Source organism: Aspergillus oryzae, chromosome 2 (genome assembly GCF_000184455.2).
Source record: "Aspergillus oryzae RIB40 DNA, chromosome 2".
NCBI classification, from domain to species: domain Eukaryota; kingdom Fungi; phylum Ascomycota; class Eurotiomycetes; order Eurotiales; family Aspergillaceae; genus Aspergillus; species Aspergillus oryzae.
The window spans coordinates 2,356,625-2,376,159 of NC_036436.1; the positions used below are offsets into that span (position 1 = coordinate 2,356,625).

At 48.9% G+C, this 19,535-nt stretch overlaps 5 protein-coding genes across 5 annotated transcripts; 2 read left to right on the top strand and 3 right to left on the bottom strand.

The window, feature by feature from the left end:
• Nucleotides 1-120: 120 nt before the first annotated feature.
• Nucleotides 121-8,338, top strand: AO090003000101 (putative HEAT repeat protein (DRIM); the record flags this gene model as incomplete). The annotated part of the gene is made up of 3 exons (XM_023234734.1): nt 121-1,475; nt 1,530-8,027; nt 8,314-8,338. The coding sequence occupies 3 exons, from the start codon at nt 121-123 to the stop codon at nt 8,336-8,338; spliced, it is 7,878 nt and encodes a 2,625-aa protein (XP_023089829.1).
• Nucleotides 8,339-8,365: 27 nt separating this feature from the next.
• On the bottom strand, nt 8,366-8,950 carry AO090003000102 (DNL-type zinc finger protein; the record flags this gene model as incomplete). Its single annotated transcript, XM_001819283.1, has 1 exon — nt 8,366-8,950. One exon carries the CDS (start codon nt 8,948-8,950, stop codon nt 8,366-8,368), a length of 585 nt encoding a protein of 194 aa, XP_001819335.1.
• A 428-nt stretch (nt 8,951-9,378) lies between these two features.
• Nucleotides 9,379-12,113, top strand: AO090003000103 (cullin family protein; the record flags this gene model as incomplete). The annotated part of the gene is made up of 4 exons (XM_001819284.1): nt 9,379-9,420; nt 9,569-9,955; nt 10,010-11,874; nt 11,942-12,113. 4 exons carry the CDS (start codon nt 9,379-9,381, stop codon nt 12,111-12,113), a joined length of 2,466 nt encoding a protein of 821 aa, XP_001819336.1.
• A 536-nt stretch (nt 12,114-12,649) lies between these two features.
• On the bottom strand, nt 12,650-13,099 carry sld5 (putative GINS DNA replication complex subunit Sld5; the record flags this gene model as incomplete). The annotated part of the gene is made up of 1 exon (XM_001819285.3): nt 12,650-13,099. The coding sequence occupies one exon, from the start codon at nt 13,097-13,099 to the stop codon at nt 12,650-12,652; it is 450 nt and encodes a 149-aa protein (XP_001819337.3).
• A 1,500-nt stretch (nt 13,100-14,599) lies between these two features.
• On the bottom strand, nt 14,600-16,431 carry nimT (putative tyrosine protein phosphatase MIH1; the record flags this gene model as incomplete). Its single annotated transcript, XM_023234736.1, has 4 exons — nt 14,600-15,725; nt 15,785-15,998; nt 16,056-16,123; nt 16,196-16,431. The coding sequence occupies 4 exons, from the start codon at nt 16,429-16,431 to the stop codon at nt 14,600-14,602; spliced, it is 1,644 nt and encodes a 547-aa protein (XP_023089830.1).
• Between the last annotated feature and the right edge of the window lie 3,104 nt (nt 16,432-19,535).

The following is a 19,535-nucleotide window of genomic DNA, read 5'->3' on the forward strand; positions in this document are numbered from 1 at the left end:
ATGCTACTGCGGCGCCGATGAATTTTTTTGTCTAGAGGTATACTATCAACATATTCCAATACTTGGAATACAACCATATTCGAACGGCGCTGCCTCGTCTCATCGCCATCGCTTCCAAAGATGGTCGCAGCGTCGTCAGCTTCGCGGGCAAAGCCCGTGAAGCGTGTGAAGAAAGGAACGGAGACGACAAAGAATTATCGGTTCGAGGGGTTTTCGCAGCGTGTCGCAAAGCTAAAGATTGATCCGATTCACCGTGTGCGCCGGCCGAGTTTTGGCGAAGATGAAGGAGACGCCAACTCATCACATTTCCGATCAGCATTCGATTACTGGACCGAGCTGAACCTGTCCGACAATTTTGCGCAGTTTGCCCGTCGAGTTAACCCGCTATGCGAGAGTTTGGTTCAGATCCTGTACCATGAGGAAAAGATAATGAATTTGTTGGTGGAATTCATTGAGAAGAGGGATCATCTGTCCATGGAGCCGCTCCTCAGTCTCCTCGCCCAGTTTGCCAGGGATCTCGGTGTGAAGTTTGAGAAGCATTTCGCCACCTCGGTGACACTCGTGGCCTCTGTCGCTGCTACTCACCCTGAGGTTGAGGTGGTCGAATGGAGCTTTACATGTCTTGCATGGATTTTCAAATTCCTTTCCCGGCTCTTGGTTCCGGACCTAAGACAGCTTCTTGGTATCATGACCCCGTATCTCGGAAAAGAGCGACAGAAGCCATTTGTGGCACGGTTTGCCGCAGAGTCAATGTCATTTCTCATTCGCAAGGCGGGATTAGTTTATTATAAGAACTCTACACCTCTTCAACGTGCGATCTCATTCTTACTCGACGATTTGCATCAGACGGCGGTGGACAATAAGAATGTCGAGATATATAAGGAAGGGCTCATGGCCATGTTTTCTGACGCTATAAAGGGTGTCAAGTATGGTCTCCATTCCAATGGCACTGATATCTTCAAAGCTATTCTGGAAAACATGTGTACGGATGACGACCTGCGTAGTAGCTTAGGACTGGATGTTGCAAGCGGCATCCTGACCAACATCATCCATAACACAACTCCCGACACTTTTGAGCCCATAGTGGACACGATAAAGTCGCATATTGAAGCTCGTTGCCGGAAGGCTGACAAACGACGCGCTATGGCATGCTGCCGCTTAATCTTCGTCTGTGTTTCTACTCGCAAGGGCTTGCGAGTGAAGAACTGGAAAAATGTACACCAAGCCTTGTTACTTCTACTGCAATCCGCCGCCGCTGCGCCTGGTGCGTATGCCGAGGCGATCCCTCAACTTCTCACTGCGGTGGCATATGCCCTCCAAGTTTCTCCTATGGATGAAATGCTGCCATTTATGCGTACGATTATGGAAACCGTGACAAGCGACCCTCTTTCGAACTACTTCCTGTCATTCTGCGCCACTTTCTCGGAATGGGGCGCAGAAAGGTTTCATAGCGTGATACTTCCTTACTTCCAAAAGTGAGAGCCCCAAGCTGCACATCTTCTCATTATTGGTCACTAATTCTTTAATAGGTTTGTTAACACTTCGTGGAAGGAGCAGGAATACGAACTTTGTTTGATCTTGCTTCGGTTGAATCAAGCCGGCTGCATCACTTCAGAAGTTTCGAAGCCTGGTTACATCTCTTGTCCAGCACCCTGGAAGGCCAAAATCAAGAAGACTTTGAAAACCCAGCGTCCCGGGGAAACGGAGGTAACACTTCTTAATGCATATTCGAAGCTTCCAAGTGCCCTGTCCTTGTCCACAGAACCTTCTCTCCTCCCCGAAATGACTCAAAGTCTCCACGATCACGTTTCTCGTGCACTGGAGATTAATGAATCTGAACCGTCTTTGTCGACCAAGTTTTTCGTCGGTCAGGGCTTTAAGACTTATGTGGAGCTGGCGTCGATCTGCGGCGGAGTCGACTCAAACCTCTGGGACCAGATCAGCAACGTTGCTTCCACATATTCTCGCCTTCCCGTTTTCCTCGAGGCGACCCTGGCCTATGTCTCAGCTTGCTCCAAAGAACTTGATCTGAACAAACCTGCCCTGGGTGATTTTGCGGATGTCTTAATCACCAATCTTGCTGGACCGTCCCACGAGTTGAGACTGGTATCCCTTAAGATTCTACGAGAAATTGTTCAGGCTTCGGGCGATGACACTTCCCCTATATCTTTGGCTATTCAAATCGAAGAAAGCCCCCTTACACTACAGTCCGCCAGAGAGCTGGCCATGCACGTACGTAAGATGGCTATATCTTATCCTCAGGTGGCTTCGCGGAGATGGATGTCTAGGTTGATCCCGAATTTCTTGTTCGGCCTTTTTTCAAAGAAAATGGCTCCGTTGTGGGATGACTCTGCTGCAGCTTTGAAGTCGATCAGCGAGCACGCAGATGGAGAGAAAATCGTTTCGGATCTGGCTATCCAGTGGCTTCAAGAGAGAGGTTCCCCAGCCTCCGCCGAGGACACGGAAGATGATTCTAACACGGACTCTTTCGTGTCTGGTGATTACCAGTGCTTCAATGCAGCCAAGGTGGAAAGTGTCAGCACCACAAACTTCGAGGCCGCTGAGCCTATCTCCATGTTAACACAGCGGCTCGAAAAAGACCATCAGTTTTCGGAGGTTATCCCAGCTGCCCCTCGTACTCAAGCTTTACGTGTTCTTAATGCTGCGCCAAACATCGCCGAAAAACGGTCGCGCCAGGTTGTTCCCTTGTTCTTGTCGTGGGCAACACGCGATGAAGAAGATATCCCTTCAACGACTGATCTGAAGTCTTCCGAATCTAGCTCGTACATTCCTTGGGGATTCCATGATCGACTGGCCTTCCTTGGTCTTTTCGGTCAGTACTTAAACCCCCGTGTCCTGTTCAGGGCTTCCGAGGTTCACGATGCACTGCTTGGATTGCTGTGTCATGGAAATTCCGAGATTCAGAAGGCTGCTCTCAAAGCTCTCTTCACTTGGAAATCCCAGGGTATTGTGCCATACAAGGAAAACCTTCTAAATATTTTGGATGAATCGCGGTTCAGAGACGAGCTCTCGGCGTTTGTTCAAGTTGGCGGGGAGGATAGTATGATCGAAGAAGCACACAGGGACGAACTCCTCCCTGTACTCCTCCGACTTCTCTATGGACGTATGATCTCAAAGGCTGGTGCAAGCGCAAGCCAGGCTGGGCAAGCAGGACGGCGAAAAGCAGTCCTGAGAACCTTGGCCCAGTTGCCTGACAACGAGTTCCAGCTCTTCATCCAGATCTCATTTGGCCCTCTGGGCGACGTCCACTTGGTCCAAAATAGTGAAATTGACCAGGAAGTGTTCACACGAGAGCTGGCAAGTCCAAGGAGGCAAATGGGTCTGTTAAGAATGATCGAAACGGTTTTTGAATCACTACAGAGCAAGATGACACCTTATGCAGAGCGGTCTATGGAAGTTGTCCTTTACTGCCTGGTTCGAGCATGTCGTGAATTGGAAAAGTCGCAACCAGAAAATGTGGCCGACTCGCAAGAAGGCAAACTATTGACAGTGTTGCGTAATATACGGTCTACATGTATTAAATGCCTGGACCTTATATTCTCTGTCTCGCTGGACCGAGACTGGACACCTTTCGTTCGTGTGATCTTCAACGAGACAATCAACCCTAGACTCGAAAACTTTGCGACAGAAACCACCCAAGGTGTTTCTAGTCTTCTTAGACTGTTCCATACCTGGGCCACTGCCCCCAGATCGTCCTTTTATCTTGTCCAATACAATGATGCCCTTCTAATGAAAGTCGTCGACTGTCTTGCTGTGGACTCCACCCGTGATGAAGTCAAGGTGTTTATTATGGATGAGATCCTAGTACCATTAGTCGGACTAGCCACTGGAAAGGAACTCAGAGAGCAGGAGGAAATGAGCGACATTCCTGCCGATGAAATTCGTTCTGTGGTTTTGGCACCTTATTTAGACCACACCCTTTCTCACCTGGGTAACTTGCTGAAGCGAGGCCCTTCTCGACCAGTCTTAATATCTGGCGTTCAGACTCTTTCTCTAATGGCTCCATGTGTTGAATCGTCCAAGGAAACTTCAAGCTTGGTTAACATAACCACATATCTTCTCCGTCAGCCCCCAGACCGCGTGTCCCCCAAGACGAAATCTGGCCTTCTGCGCATCCTCGAGCACTTTTTACCTCTGTACGACCCCAAGGAGGATTCGGAGCTCTTCCAAGAGGTGTTTGATGCAGTTTCCTCCATGTTCGATTACTTCAAAGATGAGGCGAACCGAGAGGTCTTGTCTCGGGTCTTCTCTGCCTTTGCCAAGCATGACCCCGAGCTCGTCAAGGTTGCTGCTCTTTGTGAAGACTTGAACTCGGTCTCTCGAAAGAAGCTAGAGGTTGACTTTGAACGTCGGTTGCAGGCTTTCAGAGAGATTAACGATGGACTCTGGGAGAAGTTCAATGCTAGGCAATGGCGGCCGGTTCTCTACAACATGCTCTACCATGTCAAAGACGATGAAGAGCTTGCCATCAGATCGAGCGCTTCATTCGGACTGAAACGGTTCATGGAAAGGGCTACTCTCGCTACTGACAAAAACGTGGAGGAATTCGAGCCCCTTGTAAAAGATGTTTTATTCCCTTCATTGCAGAATGGAATTCGGCAAAAATCAGAACTAGTCCGGATGGAGTTTCTCTCAGCGCTAGGTTACTTCGTCAAGCTGAATCCTGATAGACCTAACGTTCAGGATATGCATGATCTACTTGTTGATGACGACGATGAAGCCTCTTTTTTCAATAATGTCCTCCATATACAACAGCATCGCCGTCTGCGAGCTCTACGACGTCTGGCTGCCGAGGCATCAAAGGGCAAACTTCAGGCTTCAAACATTAGCACAATTTTCATTCCCCTTAATGAGCATTTTGTGTTTGATGAAGAGGCTGACGAGGCTACGCACAACCTGATCGCAGAGGCAGTTGCGACCATTGGAGCACTTGCGGAGTGGCTTGACTGGAACCAGTTCAGGGCCATCTTCCGTAGGTACAAGGGTTATATGCAGAGTAAGCCAGAGATGGAAAAGAACATTTTGAGACTTCTGGGTAGGATGTCTGACGCCTTGACCACTGCAATGAATCAAATCAATGTGCCCAAAGCGACGACCGAAGACCAAATGGAGGGAGTTGAGACTTCAGTGCCCTCTCAATGTACTTTGGCCCGGACGATACCTTCTACCTCCAAGGTTGCATCTGAGCTGACAACGAACTTTACGCCCTTCCTGACCAACTTTGTTCACCATAAAGATGAAGCACAGATGAGCTTGCGTCTACCAGCTTCGGTGACAACCATCAAGCTTTTAAAATTGTTGCCAGAGCAAGACATGACCATTCGCTTACCAGCCGTCCTTCTGGACGTCTGCAGCATTCTTAAGAGCCGTGCGCAAGATTCCAGAGACACTGCCCGGAAGACTTTGAACGACATTGCCCTGCTGTTGGGTCCTGTGTATTTTGGCTACATACTCAAGGAACTCCGAACTACCCTCACGAAGGGTTACCAACTGCACGTTCTGTCTTTCACTGTTCATTCTATACTTGTAGCTACGACAGACGACTTCAAGCAAGGGGACCTGGATTATTGTCTGGCAGACCTGAGCGCGGTGGTGATGGATGATACCTTCGGCACTGTTGGTCAGGAGAAGGATGCAGAGGACTATGTGAGCAAGATGAAGGAAGTAAAGAGCAACAAGAGTTATGACTCTATTGAACTCTTGGCAAAGAATTCCACCATTGGGAATTTGTCGAATCTGATTAGACCCTTGCAATCGCTCCTCAAAGAGAAGCTTACCTCCACTATTGTGAGGAAGGCTGACGAGCTTTTGCGGAGAATCGGTATTGGTCTTTTGAGAAACCCAGGTGCAGAGAACCGTGACATTCTGATGTTCTGTTACGAAGTCATCAAGGAGTCATATCAGGAGCCGGTGCAGACTGCAAAGAAGGCTTTATCTGCTTCAGAAGAACACTTTCTGATTAAGCTTCATGGACCAAAGCGTGGTGAGAAACGAGGCACCACTTCTTCTTACGCTTACAAGTTGACTCGCTTTGCCCTTGATGTCCTTCGCTCGGTCTTGAGCAAGTTTGACTCACTACTCACGCCAGCCAATGTGGCTGGATTCCTTCCTATCATTGGCGATTCGCTGGTCCAGGGGCAGGAGGAAGTTAAAATCTCGGCCCTTCGACTGCTGTCTACAATGATCAAGCTTCCTCTTGCTGAGCTTGATAACAACTCTCATGTGTATCTCACTGAGGCTGTCAAGATTATTAAGGAGGCGCCGAGCACAAACACTGAGGCTGCCCAAGCATCGTTGAAGTTGATTGCGGCCATGCTTCGGGAGAGAAAGTCGACAAAGCTCAGGGATGGGCATCTCTCATATTTGTTGCAGCGCCTCACTTCTGACATTGAAGAGCCAGATCGTCAAGGCATCACCTTCAACTTCATCAGGGCTGTTATGTCTAGGAAGTTCGTTGTCACTGAAATGTACGAGTTGGTGGACCATATTGCCACCATGATGGTCACCAACCAGACCCGCTCTGCGCGTGATCTAGCGCGAGGTGTCTACATTCACTTCCTCATTGAGTACCCCCAGGCTAAGAACCGGTGGACAAAACAACTGGCTTTCCTGGCCAAGAATTTGGAGTACAAGCATTCGGAGGGTCGTCAGTCGGTCATGGAAGCCATTCATACTCTGCTGTCGAAGACTGGACAAGAACTCGCTCAAGACATAATCGGTACATTCTTCTTGCCAGTGGTCATTGCCATGGCGAATGATGATGCTTCAGAATGCAGAGAGCTCGCAGGAGCTTTGCTGAGTCAATTCTATAGTAGAGCAGACAGTGAGACGATGAAAACCATGCTCGTCCCTCTGCATTCCTGGCTGGAACAAACAGACAACTTGCTTTTGACCGGCACTGGACTACACGCTATGCGAATTTACTTTGAGGCGGAAGACACGACGAAGGAAAAAGAAGCCCGCTTTGTTAGAGAGCTTCTCCCTTCAATCATGCAGCCGGTCCTAGAAGCTGAAGATACTGAAAATTGGCAGACGCTTTATTACGCTCTCCAGCTCTACGCAAAGCTCTGCAAGAGCGTGCCCGCGATTGCGCTCGCCAAAGAAAGTGCCACGAACTGGACTGCTATCCGGGAATGTCTCTTCTACCCGCATGCCTGGGTCAAAACATCTGCTTCTAATCTTGTTGGAACCTGGCTTGCGGACTTGGCCAAGTCGAATGCCACTAGTGGCTACAGCTCATTGCCCTTGGAAAATGCCTCTGGGTTGGCCCTGGACAGAGACGCAATGCTACAACTGATCCGTGCCAGTGTACGCTGCCTTCGAACCCCGGCCGTCAGCGAGGAGCTTGCGATGCAAACCGTTCGAAACATCATTTTCATTACGCGTTGCTGCGCTCAGAATGGCCTCGAGTTCTCTCGCAGGGGTGACAAGGCTGCCGAATCAGATGCTAGCGACAGTGAAGAATCCGATGACGAGAATGAGGAGGATCAGCCGGCCGACTCAGCGAAACCCGCTATCCGTTATATCTTCGAACAGGTGTCTTCTGTACTGCGTAGGGAGCTTCTTACTACTAGGGCAAATTCGTTGATCCCGAAGACCGCTTCCATCGGTCTTCTGGCAGCTCTTTGTCGCCACCTTGACGCAGAGCAGATCCAGCCATCTATCCCTATCATCCTCATTCCTCTTCAGCATATGACTGATTCTTCCATCCCTCCACCTCGATCCTCTGATCCGGTCTTCAGAGAATCGTACAAGGCTCTTGTGTCGAACTGTCATGAGGTATTGGACCTCATCCAGAAGAAGCTGGGCACCTCAGAGTTTGTGAAGCAAATGGCCCTCGTCCAGGAGAAGATTAAGGAGAAGCGTGAAGGCCGTCGCGTTAAGAGACGCATTGAAGCAGTGACGGAGCCTGAGAAGTTCGGACGCGAGAAGAAGCGGAGGAACGATCGCAAACGTGATAAGAGAAAGGAGAAGGGAATGGAACATCGCAGCAAGAGACGAGGATGGTAAGAGACGTGGAATTCATGATTGTACATGTTCGCATACAGGTTTATACAAAAAAAAAGGCGTTGAGCGGAGGGTAACGGAATAGATTATTTGCTGTTATAGTACAAAATATATCCATGAAGTTATAATAATAGTACAGGTCGCAAGAGCAGAGTGTATATAATGTCACAGAGGTATCTAAATCGGACAACCAACAACGCCTGTATACCCATGTGTTTCTAAACCAGCAACTCTATGCAGACTTTTTGTAGCGCAACTCTTCAAATGCAGATATTCAATCGACAGCCAGTCTTCTTTCATTATCCATTAGAATCCCACGTCGAAAGGGACAGAGAGATTAAGGCAACTGTCCCTGATCGGACTTCGCCTCCTCGCCCTCCTTCGGGGTCACTGATCCATCATCCCAGAACTCCATATCTCCTTCCACATATCCCCGCTTCAGCTTATTACCCTGCTCGGCCAAGATATCCTCCAATGTCGTCTTCTTGTCGTAGAAGATATTGAGGTGATCGCTGATGATGTGACGATTCTTACAGGACGGACAGCGGATCACGACCGTCCCGCGGTGATAACCCTGCTTGGACATACGGTGAGACGAGCGCTCTCCGCACGGCTTGCATGTGAAGGTGATTTGGTAGGCTGGTTCTTGTTCCCGGCGTTTTCTGTTCTGTTCTTCGTTCTCCGCATCTCTGGCCGCGTCCGCGGCCTGATCCGTGAGAGGCCTTGCGGAGCTAGAGTTGTGACGGAGTGTAGAGGCTGATACGGAGGTTCTGCCCGACGCCCAGGAAAGTGCGGGAGATGATCGGGTGGAGCGGTTGATCAGTTGTGAGAAAGGTCTAGATGTAGGGCGCGAGATGGCCGTTCGGGGAAGAGAGCTCTGGATGGCACGGAAGCCCCGAGGAAAAGATGTGAATGAGCGCATGGCGAAGTCGTGAAGGCGAGTTTATTAAGCCGATATAAAAGTCGGCAATTTTAAGTGTCAGTTTTTGGAATTGCTGGCCCAAGGACCTAGTATAAACCCGCAAGTTGAAGGAATAGTCGTGAGAATGGCAGAGGGCAATGACGGAGAAAGTGTTCAAATTGCGCCGGAATTTCAGTTTTTCCACCTTCTCTGCCTCCGCGGCATCAATCTGCAGTACATCTACTCCACACTCGTTTTGAAGAAGCGCAGAGACTGCTGGAAGGAGCTTATCTTGGACGGTACCTTCTTCATTTGAGGTTTACAAAGCCCCTATTAGGTCTAAATCTCCACTCAATCTGTGTTCACCAAAGTCCAACTGCTCCGTTGACTGCCCCGCGCGCACGACCAACACTGAGGAAGTGGATGGCAAAGTGCCACTATAGCGGAAGATGTCTCTGAGGGCAAGGCAAAAGATCCGGGCTCCGCGGAGGGTAAGTTATTATTCCCGATTCATAGTAATTATCCCGAACCTTTAACAGGTGAGGGAAAGTTCTACGCCGCCGTCGACAATACTTCGGACTATGAAAGCTATCGAGTGGCACAATATCGAAATAGCTTAACTAACCGACGATGTATTAGGGTCTCAACACCAATAAAACTGACGACTTTGAAACCAACTGGGAGGGCTTATCGACGTCCTTGAAGAAGATCCATACGAAAGATGCGTCCAATCTCTCTTTCGAGCAGTTATACCGGAATGCCTACAACATCGTCCTGATGATGCGCGGGGACGAGCTATATGAACGTGTCAAGAAGCTTGAGCAAGAATGGCTTGATACAGAAGTACAGAAGCGGGTGACTGCGGCAATCTCATCTATCCTACTCCAGGCGAAGGACCAAGCCGAAATTCAGGATCAAGAAAATGAGCGGAGGGATACCGGGGAGAAGTTCTTAAATGTGTTAAGGGAGGCCTGGGAAGATCACCAGATTTCCATGGGAATGATTACAGATGTGCTCATGTACATGGTATGGCTGCGTGCTGATGTGCCTGATTGATAAAAGTTGACCGTGTTGTTCTAGGATCGAGTCGTTTCGGCAGACCATAAGAAACCTTCGATCTACGTCGCATCCATGGCTTTGTTTCGTGACTTTGTGCTACGATCTGCGGTTCGTGCCGATGCAGAGTCGATGGTTGCCGATGTGCTCAAATCTACCGTGCTCTTTATGATCCAGCTCGAACGGTCAGGGCAGATGATAAACCGGCCACTGATCAGGCATTGCATTTATATGCTTGAGGGTCTCTATGAAACGATAACTGAAGAGGAATCATCAAAGCTTTACCTAACTATGTTCGAGCCGGCATTCATTGAGACGAGTAAAGTCTTCTACAGGGCAGAAGGACGGCGGCTGCTAGAGACGGGAGACGCTGCTACATTCTGTAAAGCTGCCTCCGACCGCATAGCGGAAGAAGGGGCGCGCTGCCTCTCAACACTGTCACCACTGTCGGAGCCGAAGATTAAAGACGTACTAGATAAAGAGCTGATCGGCTCAAACATTGCAGAGGTTATTAACCTGGAGGGCACCGGTGTCAAGAATATGCTTGACAATGACCGCATGGATGTTCTGCGGAATGTTTATGTGCTAAGCGCAAGGGTAGACAGTAAAAAGATCCCTTTGACTGCTGCCGTCCAAAAGCGCATAGTGGAGATGGGTGATGAGATTAATAAGTCGGCAGCAGCAGCAGCACAAGCTCAACCCACTAAATCGGCAGAAAAGACCGCCGAGGGTGGAAAGAAACCTGCGGAGAAGCCTGTGAACCAGCAGACAGTGTCCGCTATCAAATGGGTCGACGATGTCTTGGGGTTGAAGACCAAGTTCGACAAAATCTGGGAGGAATCATTCCGGTCCGATCCGACGATGCAAAGCGCCATCACGACGAGTTTCTCAGAGTTTATCAACTCAAACACGCGCAGCTCAGAGTATCTGTCGCTATTCTTTGATGAGAACTTGAAAAAGGGCATCAAAGGCAAAACGGAGACTGAAGTGGATGCTCTTCTGGACAACGGCATTACCCTTCTACGCTATGTGAAGGACAAGGATCTCTTTGAGGCGTACTACAAGAAGCACCTATCCCGGCGTCTTCTGATGAAGCGCTCAGTTAGCATGGATGCCGAGCGGCAGATGATATCCAAGATGAAGATGGAGGTCGGAAACCAGTTCACGCAACGCTTAGAATCCATGTTCAAGGACATGACGGTTTCCGAAGACTTGACTGCTAGCTACAAGGAACATATTCGGGGGGCAGGTGATCCCGACCAGAAGCCCGTTGATTTAGAAATCAATGTCCTTACGAGTACTATGTGGCCCATGGAGGCCATGTCTAGTATTAAAGGCGATGAAGTTCAACTTCCTTGCATCTTCCCCAAGGAAATTGACCACCTGAGACAAAGCTTCGAACAGTTCTATCTCAGCAAACACAATGGCCGGAAGCTATCATGGCAGGCCAGTATGGGCACGGCAGATATCCGGGCTACGTTCCACAGGTCTAACGGCAAGGTCCAGCGGCATGAGCTTAATGTCTCCACCTATGCCATGGTAATCCTGCTGCTTTTCAATGACGTCCCGCAAGGCGAGCCTCTCACATATGAAGAGATTCAGGCCCGGACAAGGATTCCAGACCACGATTTAATTCGCAACCTACAGTCGCTTGCAGTTGCACCAAAGACACGGGTCCTGAAGAAGGATCCCATGAGCAAGGACGTCAAACCTGCAGATAGATTCGTCTTCAACAACGACTTCCAGAGCCCGTTCATGAAAGTCCGCATCGGTGTTGTCAGCGGCAGCGCCAACAAGGTAGAGAATCAAGACCAAAGAAAGGAAACTGAGAAGCGAATGAACGATGAACGCGGTGCCAGCATTGAAGCTGCTGTTGTGCGAATCATGAAGTAAGTGGATTCAATTCGATCCGTACATCTGGTTATAACAGAAGCTAACTACGTTCTAACCATCTAGACAACGAAAGACACTGGTCCATTCCAAGCTTATGAGCGAGGTCCTAAGCCAATTGTCCGCCCGCTTCGTTCCCGACGTGAACATGATCAAGCGACGTATCGAGAGCTTGATCGACCGCGAATACCTCGAACGAGTCGGAGAAGACCCGCCAACGTATGGCTACGTCGCTTAAACATTCTTTAGCCACATCGTTTACTACACAGAATGACTCTTTCTGTACAATTGCGTACCGACTTCTTTATCCTTTCTTGGGCGTTGTTATTCGTGTGCATGGACAGTGATTTGGGCTTAGCGGTCAGGCGCAACGGCGGATATTGTTCATGCTATAGATCATGTGGCGTTTTTACTTATTCTGTCTTCTACTGCATTCTCGGAGAATCTTGAAATACTAAATTAGGGTTATGAAGGATGACGCTCCGGCTGAGCTGAGCGATGTATAGAGTGATTGATCGCAACAACTTCAACTACAAGATGCTACAAGAGTTCATCCCCAACCCGAAGTCCAACATAACATACCTAACATAAACAAGCACCATATGCATTCTATAAGATCTGAAATGCAGGTATCACAAGTAACCCGAAACGCCACCATGCATCAGCAACATGTATACATGCATTCCCCACAACCACAACAGAGAACCCAAAGAAAAGAAGAAGACGCCAATCCCCACCCATCTCACAACCCCGAGAACTAAGGAATCGATCGAACTAAAGAACCTCCACCTCCCCCCTCTCCCAAGCCCCCCTCACCCCCTCCCACCTAACAACCCAAACATCCCCCATGCGCATCTCCGTCCCCACCGTCTCAACCTCCACCCCATCCCCAGGCGGCACAACAACGCCCACCCGTTCAGCAAGACACCTCACAAAAACCACCTCCCTCCCATCCGGCCCCTGCACCATACTAACGCCCCCGGCATTATCATCCAAGCGCCTCAACTGCGCCGGAAACGAGGAAAGAAACGACGCCCCAAAATGCCCCGCCAGCAGCGTCTGATGCGCGCGCAAGAAGCCCAGTTCCTGGGTCGACAGCGGCGAGGGGTCGGTTACGGCGGTTAGATCGGGGATGGAGTCCTCGGGTTGCTGGTCAGGGTTGTTTTGGGAGTCTGGATGTTGTTGTTGGGAGGAGGCAGAGCTGATGCGGAGGAGGTAGTGCATGCTGTTTTTTGTGAGTTTTGAGAGGCGTTGGCGGAGGATGGAGCGGAGGAGGTATTGGGTTCTGGAGAGGTCGGTTTGGAGGATTGAGAGCTTGAGGTTTAGGGTTGGGTTGTTGCTACTGTTGGTGGTGGTGGTCGGGTCCGAGGAAGAGGCGGCTAGGTCTTCGATTGTTTCGATCTATATTGTTTTCGAAGGGAGTTGGGTCAGGGTGGTTTGTAGGATTGGGGGGTTGTTGGTGGTTTACCTGGTTGCGGACTCGCTCCATCATTCGGTTCATCAGGGCCTCCGGCCATGGGAGGAGCTCCGACACGCCGCGCTCGGCGACCCAGAAGCGCGTGAGCAGCTGGTGGTCCAGTGCGGCGGATTCGGGAGTAGAGACATCGTTGCGATCAACGGAGGCAAGGATGTCATCGATATCCATGGCGGGGGGTGTAATTTATCAAGCGCCGCGTAGCATTGGGGCGGAAGAAGCTCGATGGAGTGGAATAAATTGTGGAAAGCGGAGCGGAATCAAAAGGCGGCGGCGGAGACTAAAATTAAGGTTGCCTCAGGCTACTCCGCGCAACTATATAAAGTGGGTTATCTTGACTACACAAGTACGTGATATTCATGAATATTACTCGAGCACACGAATAAATTCTTAAGTTATTTCATTTCATTCCAACAAAGGAAATTATCTTTTAGTTCTTAATCCCCCGGCCTTCCCATTAGGTGTCAGTTCACCGACGCGGAGTTTGTGTATGTACAGCTGCATTGAGCACTTCCAAAGCTATTAGATCTGCCCGTTTAGGGTGATAACTTTCGGGGTCGCTGTCGTGCATGTCGAATTATCGCCCTTCTGACGAGCCGTACATCAATATGTACATTGTACGGCGAGGAGTTGGGTCGCTCCCTCGCTTGTTATACAAGAAATAGGGAGGTAGGATTAAAAGACAATAAGGAAAAAAATAAGGAAAGATCCAAGAATAGGAACTGCCAGTTGGTGGCGTGGTATCATAGCGATCAGGCCCAATGCAAAGTCGAAGGGCGATTAACGTAGGAAAATCGTTCAAGACATAGGAAATAAGTGTAGGGCCAGTGGTCGGAGATGAAGGAAAGAATCGGATCCGCTAAATGAAAACAAAGTGCCGGGCTGGTGAGAGGTGCACGGCGCAATAAAATGGTAGAGTCAAAAGTTGCCTTGTCATCAATGCAAAATGCTGAAGCTCTATAAACCGGGCCCAGAGAAAGAAACCGAAAATATTCAAACGAACGGAAAGGAAACTGGAGTGGTAAGGCGCTAGCTCGACAGCGGCCAAACTCTCCATGTCCCATGGCGCAACTCAATATTCTCGAAAGACCAGCGAGTGGGTAAGACAGCGAACCAAAACCAGGGTCTCTGGATATATGTGAAATATTGCGGTGCAACGGAATGAAGTCAGAACTTAGCACAACGATCGATAGCATCATAATATCGAGGGTTGGCTTTTAGAATTGGAATCGGACGATTCGTGGGGGCCGTCAGTAAGAAAGCATGCGGCGGCCGGACATGCGACCGGAGACAGGGCTCGCGGCAAATGGTGAACCTAATAATCGGTTACGGTCTCCAAGGCCGTTACGACACCTCCCAGTAGGGCTGTCTTCCATTTGGGGAGATTGACCGAAAGCAAAGGTTTGAGCGCGGCTCAACTTAGACCTCTGCTTGACCTTCCCGAGGCCACGCTCGCACGCAAATTCGTGCTCCTTGGCAGACATTTCGACGTAGTTCTGGGGGAAGCACAATGTCCGGTGGTCAGAAAAGAAACTGCTATAGCCCCCGTCCAGAATGTACATATCCGGGTAGGTAAGATGTGGATAGTGATCCACGTTAAAAGCACGATCCTGATGACGAATGTATTTGGCCATAATGGGAGCCCGGTGTGCAGAGTATTCGCAGTGCAAAACTAATGCCGTCCTCGGTTTAGGGCTGGCGAACAGCTCCGCGGCAAGATTATCCTTGTCGTTGTAGTTCACAGCCCCATTGATGTGGCCACCTTCATATTCGTACTCGAAACGACAGTCAATGATCATGATATTGTCGAAACGGTCGTTGTATTTCCCATCTATGAGATCCACGAGAATGCTCTTGTCGATGCGAGGCAAAGTATCAGCCTGGTCCTCAGGCAAAAAGTGAGGCAATTGTAGGCTGGGGGTTCCTTCAATGTCGCAGATGGACTGAAGTGGTGCATTTGATGTAAAAGAAGCCTCTTTTTCGACCATTACATCCTCGGGGTTCTCAAACATGCTCAACGAACGTCGGCACTGTTTACGAGGGCGCATCATGGGGTGCGAGTTTTTGCGAATAGATGCCGCCGACGGAGATCCATTTCCACGCACATGGCTCGTCTCTCGGCCAAATGGGGGTCTCAGCCGCGGGTTTACCAAGCCATGGGATGAATGATTCCTCAGGGAAGACCGTTCGCGTGGTGGTGATTCATTAAACATATCCTCCAACGAAGCCGATGTGCTTAACGAGGTCTTGGTTCCCTTACTTTGGAATTTAAACGGCGGTGCTTGGCTCTCTGGTGCGGGCTTAACCATACCCAATTGAAAGGATTGTGCTTTGCTCCTGGCTAGACTGGGCCGAAGGAAGGTTGGACGTCTCCTCCTATAAAAAAATATTGTCAGATCGATATACACTTCATCCATTGACTCTCAGGTTCTTACTCATGCTGGCCCTCCTTTTGTGCAACCAAAGGCGAGTCCTGTAGAGGGCTTGCAGCATTAGATCTCATGGGCGTATCCATGGAGGAGATCTCGATTGTAGGAGTGCGGAGTTCAGCTTCCAGAACGTTGAACGGAGGTTTGTGCGGTAACGGCGACATTTCCATGATATCCAATGCAGGTGAGGAAGACAGTGGAGGTGTTGTCATCGCTTCCTCTATAAACTTGATGAGCATTCCCAGTTCTTCATGCACTATAACACATCAACTCTTACCACGCCTGTTACCATTGCCAAAAAGGTTTGAGGAGAACAAAGACCGTCGTGGAGTAGCCACTTGGGGACTATATGTGGTCAGTTTGTTCCTTTGAATACGCAATCGCACAAAGACATAGGGCACAAAGAAGGGGACAAACCTCTGATCAATATGGAAATTTTGAGACAGATCAGCCGCGAGGCTCGCGGTAGGAGATGTACCTTTTACATTGAAGTAATCGGCACCATGGGCTTTTTTCATAGATAAATCTTTGAAGTTGAAACTGTTTGAATTGAGACCAAACGCAGGGTAGGATGTCCTTGCATCCGAACGAAAACAGTGTCCGAAGAGCACCGATGGGGGCTGCATAGCAGCCAACGGGGATGAGTGTTCCATTGTTGCAGAATGCTTGTTTCTTCGCTAATGCCCCAAACCCGCAAGAACGCCGCAGTCGAATGGTGGGGAAAGAAGAAAGAAAAAAAGAAAGAAGAAAAGAAGCAGTACCAAAAAAGAACAGAGAAGTAGAAGACAGTTATGCCGTATACTATCTACCCGGCATATACTACACGATAGGCGGAGGCGTCTCTGTAACCGCCCAGCTTTCGTATGTTCCTGTTGCCCAATTGCGGAGTGTTGAACCCAGACTTCACTAATCGAATGGTTGAAGAACCGCTTCAGAATCCCTCAGCTAACCAGCATGTAGCGGTACTTCCTCGTGACGAAGCCGTGCGTCTAGAGCGACATGGCTGGCCGAAAATTCGAACAGAAGGTAACCCGGAGCGTCAAACGTTGGAGCAAGCTTTTGAAGATGGGGAGAAACGGGCGAGGGGCTAAGGAGCAACGGAGACTAGGTTAGCATTCTAAGTACTGACATCAGCAGCAGCCCCCGGCGTCTTGGGGGAGGAGGGTTGGTACGCTAATGCATTGGAGGAAACTTACCGAAGCAGAGGGTTTGTCGGAGATTGGGACACACGGAACTGGGCCTGGAGATAGCTCGAGAAATGCAGCATGGGAAATGAGGAACCGTCCGAGACTTAAAAGAAGAATGGACAGATGTTCAGAAGACCCAGAGAAAAGAAAGAGAAGAAGTGAAAAAAAGAGGAGAAAGTGAAGCTGAAGGGATGATCTTGTTGCAATGGCAACGCAAAAGTGGGGATGGATCTCCAGATGCTCAGAAAGAGCTTAAGCGACGACAGGTTAGCTTCTGGTACTAGACGGGACTAGGCTGGTTTGGTTCATCTGCGTCAGAAACCTGTGTCGAACCGGTTTGGATTCTTCACCCGCGCGCCCTTCCTCTGTAGCCCTGCGGACAGGCGAAAGAATGGGTTCAAAAAAAAAAAAATCAAAAAATTGATATTCCCGATCACAGGGATATCGCATTGCAGGTCCTTACTATACTTAGTAATCCTATCTAAGGAATTTAGAAGCATCTATTGAACACCCTTTCTTTCTATTCTTCAATGGAATTAGGTTATTTACACCCGTTTGTTGAAACAGTAATTCCAAAATTGAGCGAAGTCTACTCTGACAGCATAGCGACGTATGTACCTCACAGGTAGCGTCCCGGTGGGTTTTGGTGGCCCGAAGTACCTACAGAGTACATACATCATAGGTCTGGTACTGGTATCATACATACTATACGTACAGTATGTAAGTCAGAGAGGTAGGTACCCGTACAGCGAGGACTAGCCAGCGTCTAGGGCTCTGGGCCCCCCTCGTTGCCGGGACTCCCTTGCCGCCATCAGTAACGCTAGCGGCTGCTCAGCAACCCTTCGCCTATCAGCGTCCTTACTGCTTTACCCGCTGCTGCTGTACCAAATCTTCCCTGGCTGGCTGAGGCATGATCGTGCCTGTCTCACGGGCTACCGAAGGATTTTCTTTCTTCTTTTCCTTTTCTTTTACTAAATATTGGGTCCTCCTTTTTTTTTTTTTTTTTTTTTTTTTTTTTTTTTTTTTTTTTTTTTTTTGGTTTTTTCTCTCTTTCTGACAATTCACCCGGTACTGCACATTCTTTTTGACAGGTTTCATGTACTAGGAGTGGGACAACCGCCATTTGCTGTAGTAACGGTTTTTTATTTTTATCGATCAAAGGAGCAAGAACGATATTACTCAAACTGGTCATGGTACTATTCACTCATGAAAGCCCTCTAGAAGGAGGCTCCTTTTCCTTCTTGTCTTTCTTAAGCTCCTAACATACGCTAGGCAATCCCGTGCAGTTTCACCATTAAGTTTCCGTCTTAGTCGGAGGAAAGGGTCATGAACGGTTCGATATTAAGAAAAAATGAGAGCAAAAGAAAAAGGAAAAAGAGAAAGGGAAAAAATGTAATAGGCCCATAGTAAAAATTCATCCTAGTCTATCCGTTTGTGCCGCTCCATTTTTCTTCTTTTTTTTAGGGTCCCAGTAATTTCAGTTCCCAAAGAATACCAAAAAAGACAGATCGAATCTAATAACATCTCCACTCGCTCCACTCAGTCGGAAAAAAGAGCTTGTACGGAGTCTGAGTCTCAGGAACGGAAATTCCAAGTCAGATTGAATTTCCCAAACCGGTAAGCTGTCAGTTGTGAAGTTCCTGTAGTGCGGTACACCTCCCAGTAGTCAATCCAATAGTAGGGTTAATACTGCACAACTCCAGAGACGTAAATCTCCGAGCTAACTAGTTCCCCATCAAACCCTATATCCATATACCCTACATCAACTTCTAGCTATAGGGCCTGTGGGGGGCGAAAGACGGTACAGAGAACAGAAGGTACTGTATCACCTCAATAATTCCCAGAGCAAAACGGAATACGGCAAGATGGCCGGATTAGCCTAATAAGGGAATGCCTTTACGAATCTCCTCCCGTCCAGCATGCCAAGGAAATCCCCACATGCGGTAGTGACTTCCATTGAAGATATCTTGACTTTCAGATGACTTGGGGGGTATCTTACGATCTACATACCAATCGTGCAGGGCTATTTGAGTCTCGGGCATGGTAACGGACCGTCGGTTCGAACAATTTACACTTACCCGAAGGAGGAGGGAGGTTAACTGTAGCTCTCGAGAAACTGATATCTCAACACGAGGCATATCAATCGATCTCCAGGTGCATAGTCCTCCCCGCAGTGTGCTCGTCATACATTAGAAGACATAGTGTGTCCTTACTTGCGGAGAAACTGTACTTAGGATCACTATGGTTCCGATTCGGGCGACTTCAGCATTCTTGCTAGTCCTGCCAAGGGGTATCTTCATCCCTTCCTACTAGAGCCCTCCTTGTACAATTCCTATTCTTGTCTTTCCCCTCATACCGCAGGTAACCTTGCAAATGTTGCTATTGATTCCTCATTGTCAATTGATGCGATTTGTCAAGGGAACAATTGCCTTTTCCCTGGGCCTTTTTGACTTTCTTTTTCCTTTGCAGACCTTCTCCCAGCGGCGTATGTGGGGAACATATTGCAACTAGTTCCCCCCAGTTGACGACGTCACCAATAGCACTCACTAATCAAATCACTCAATTTATTA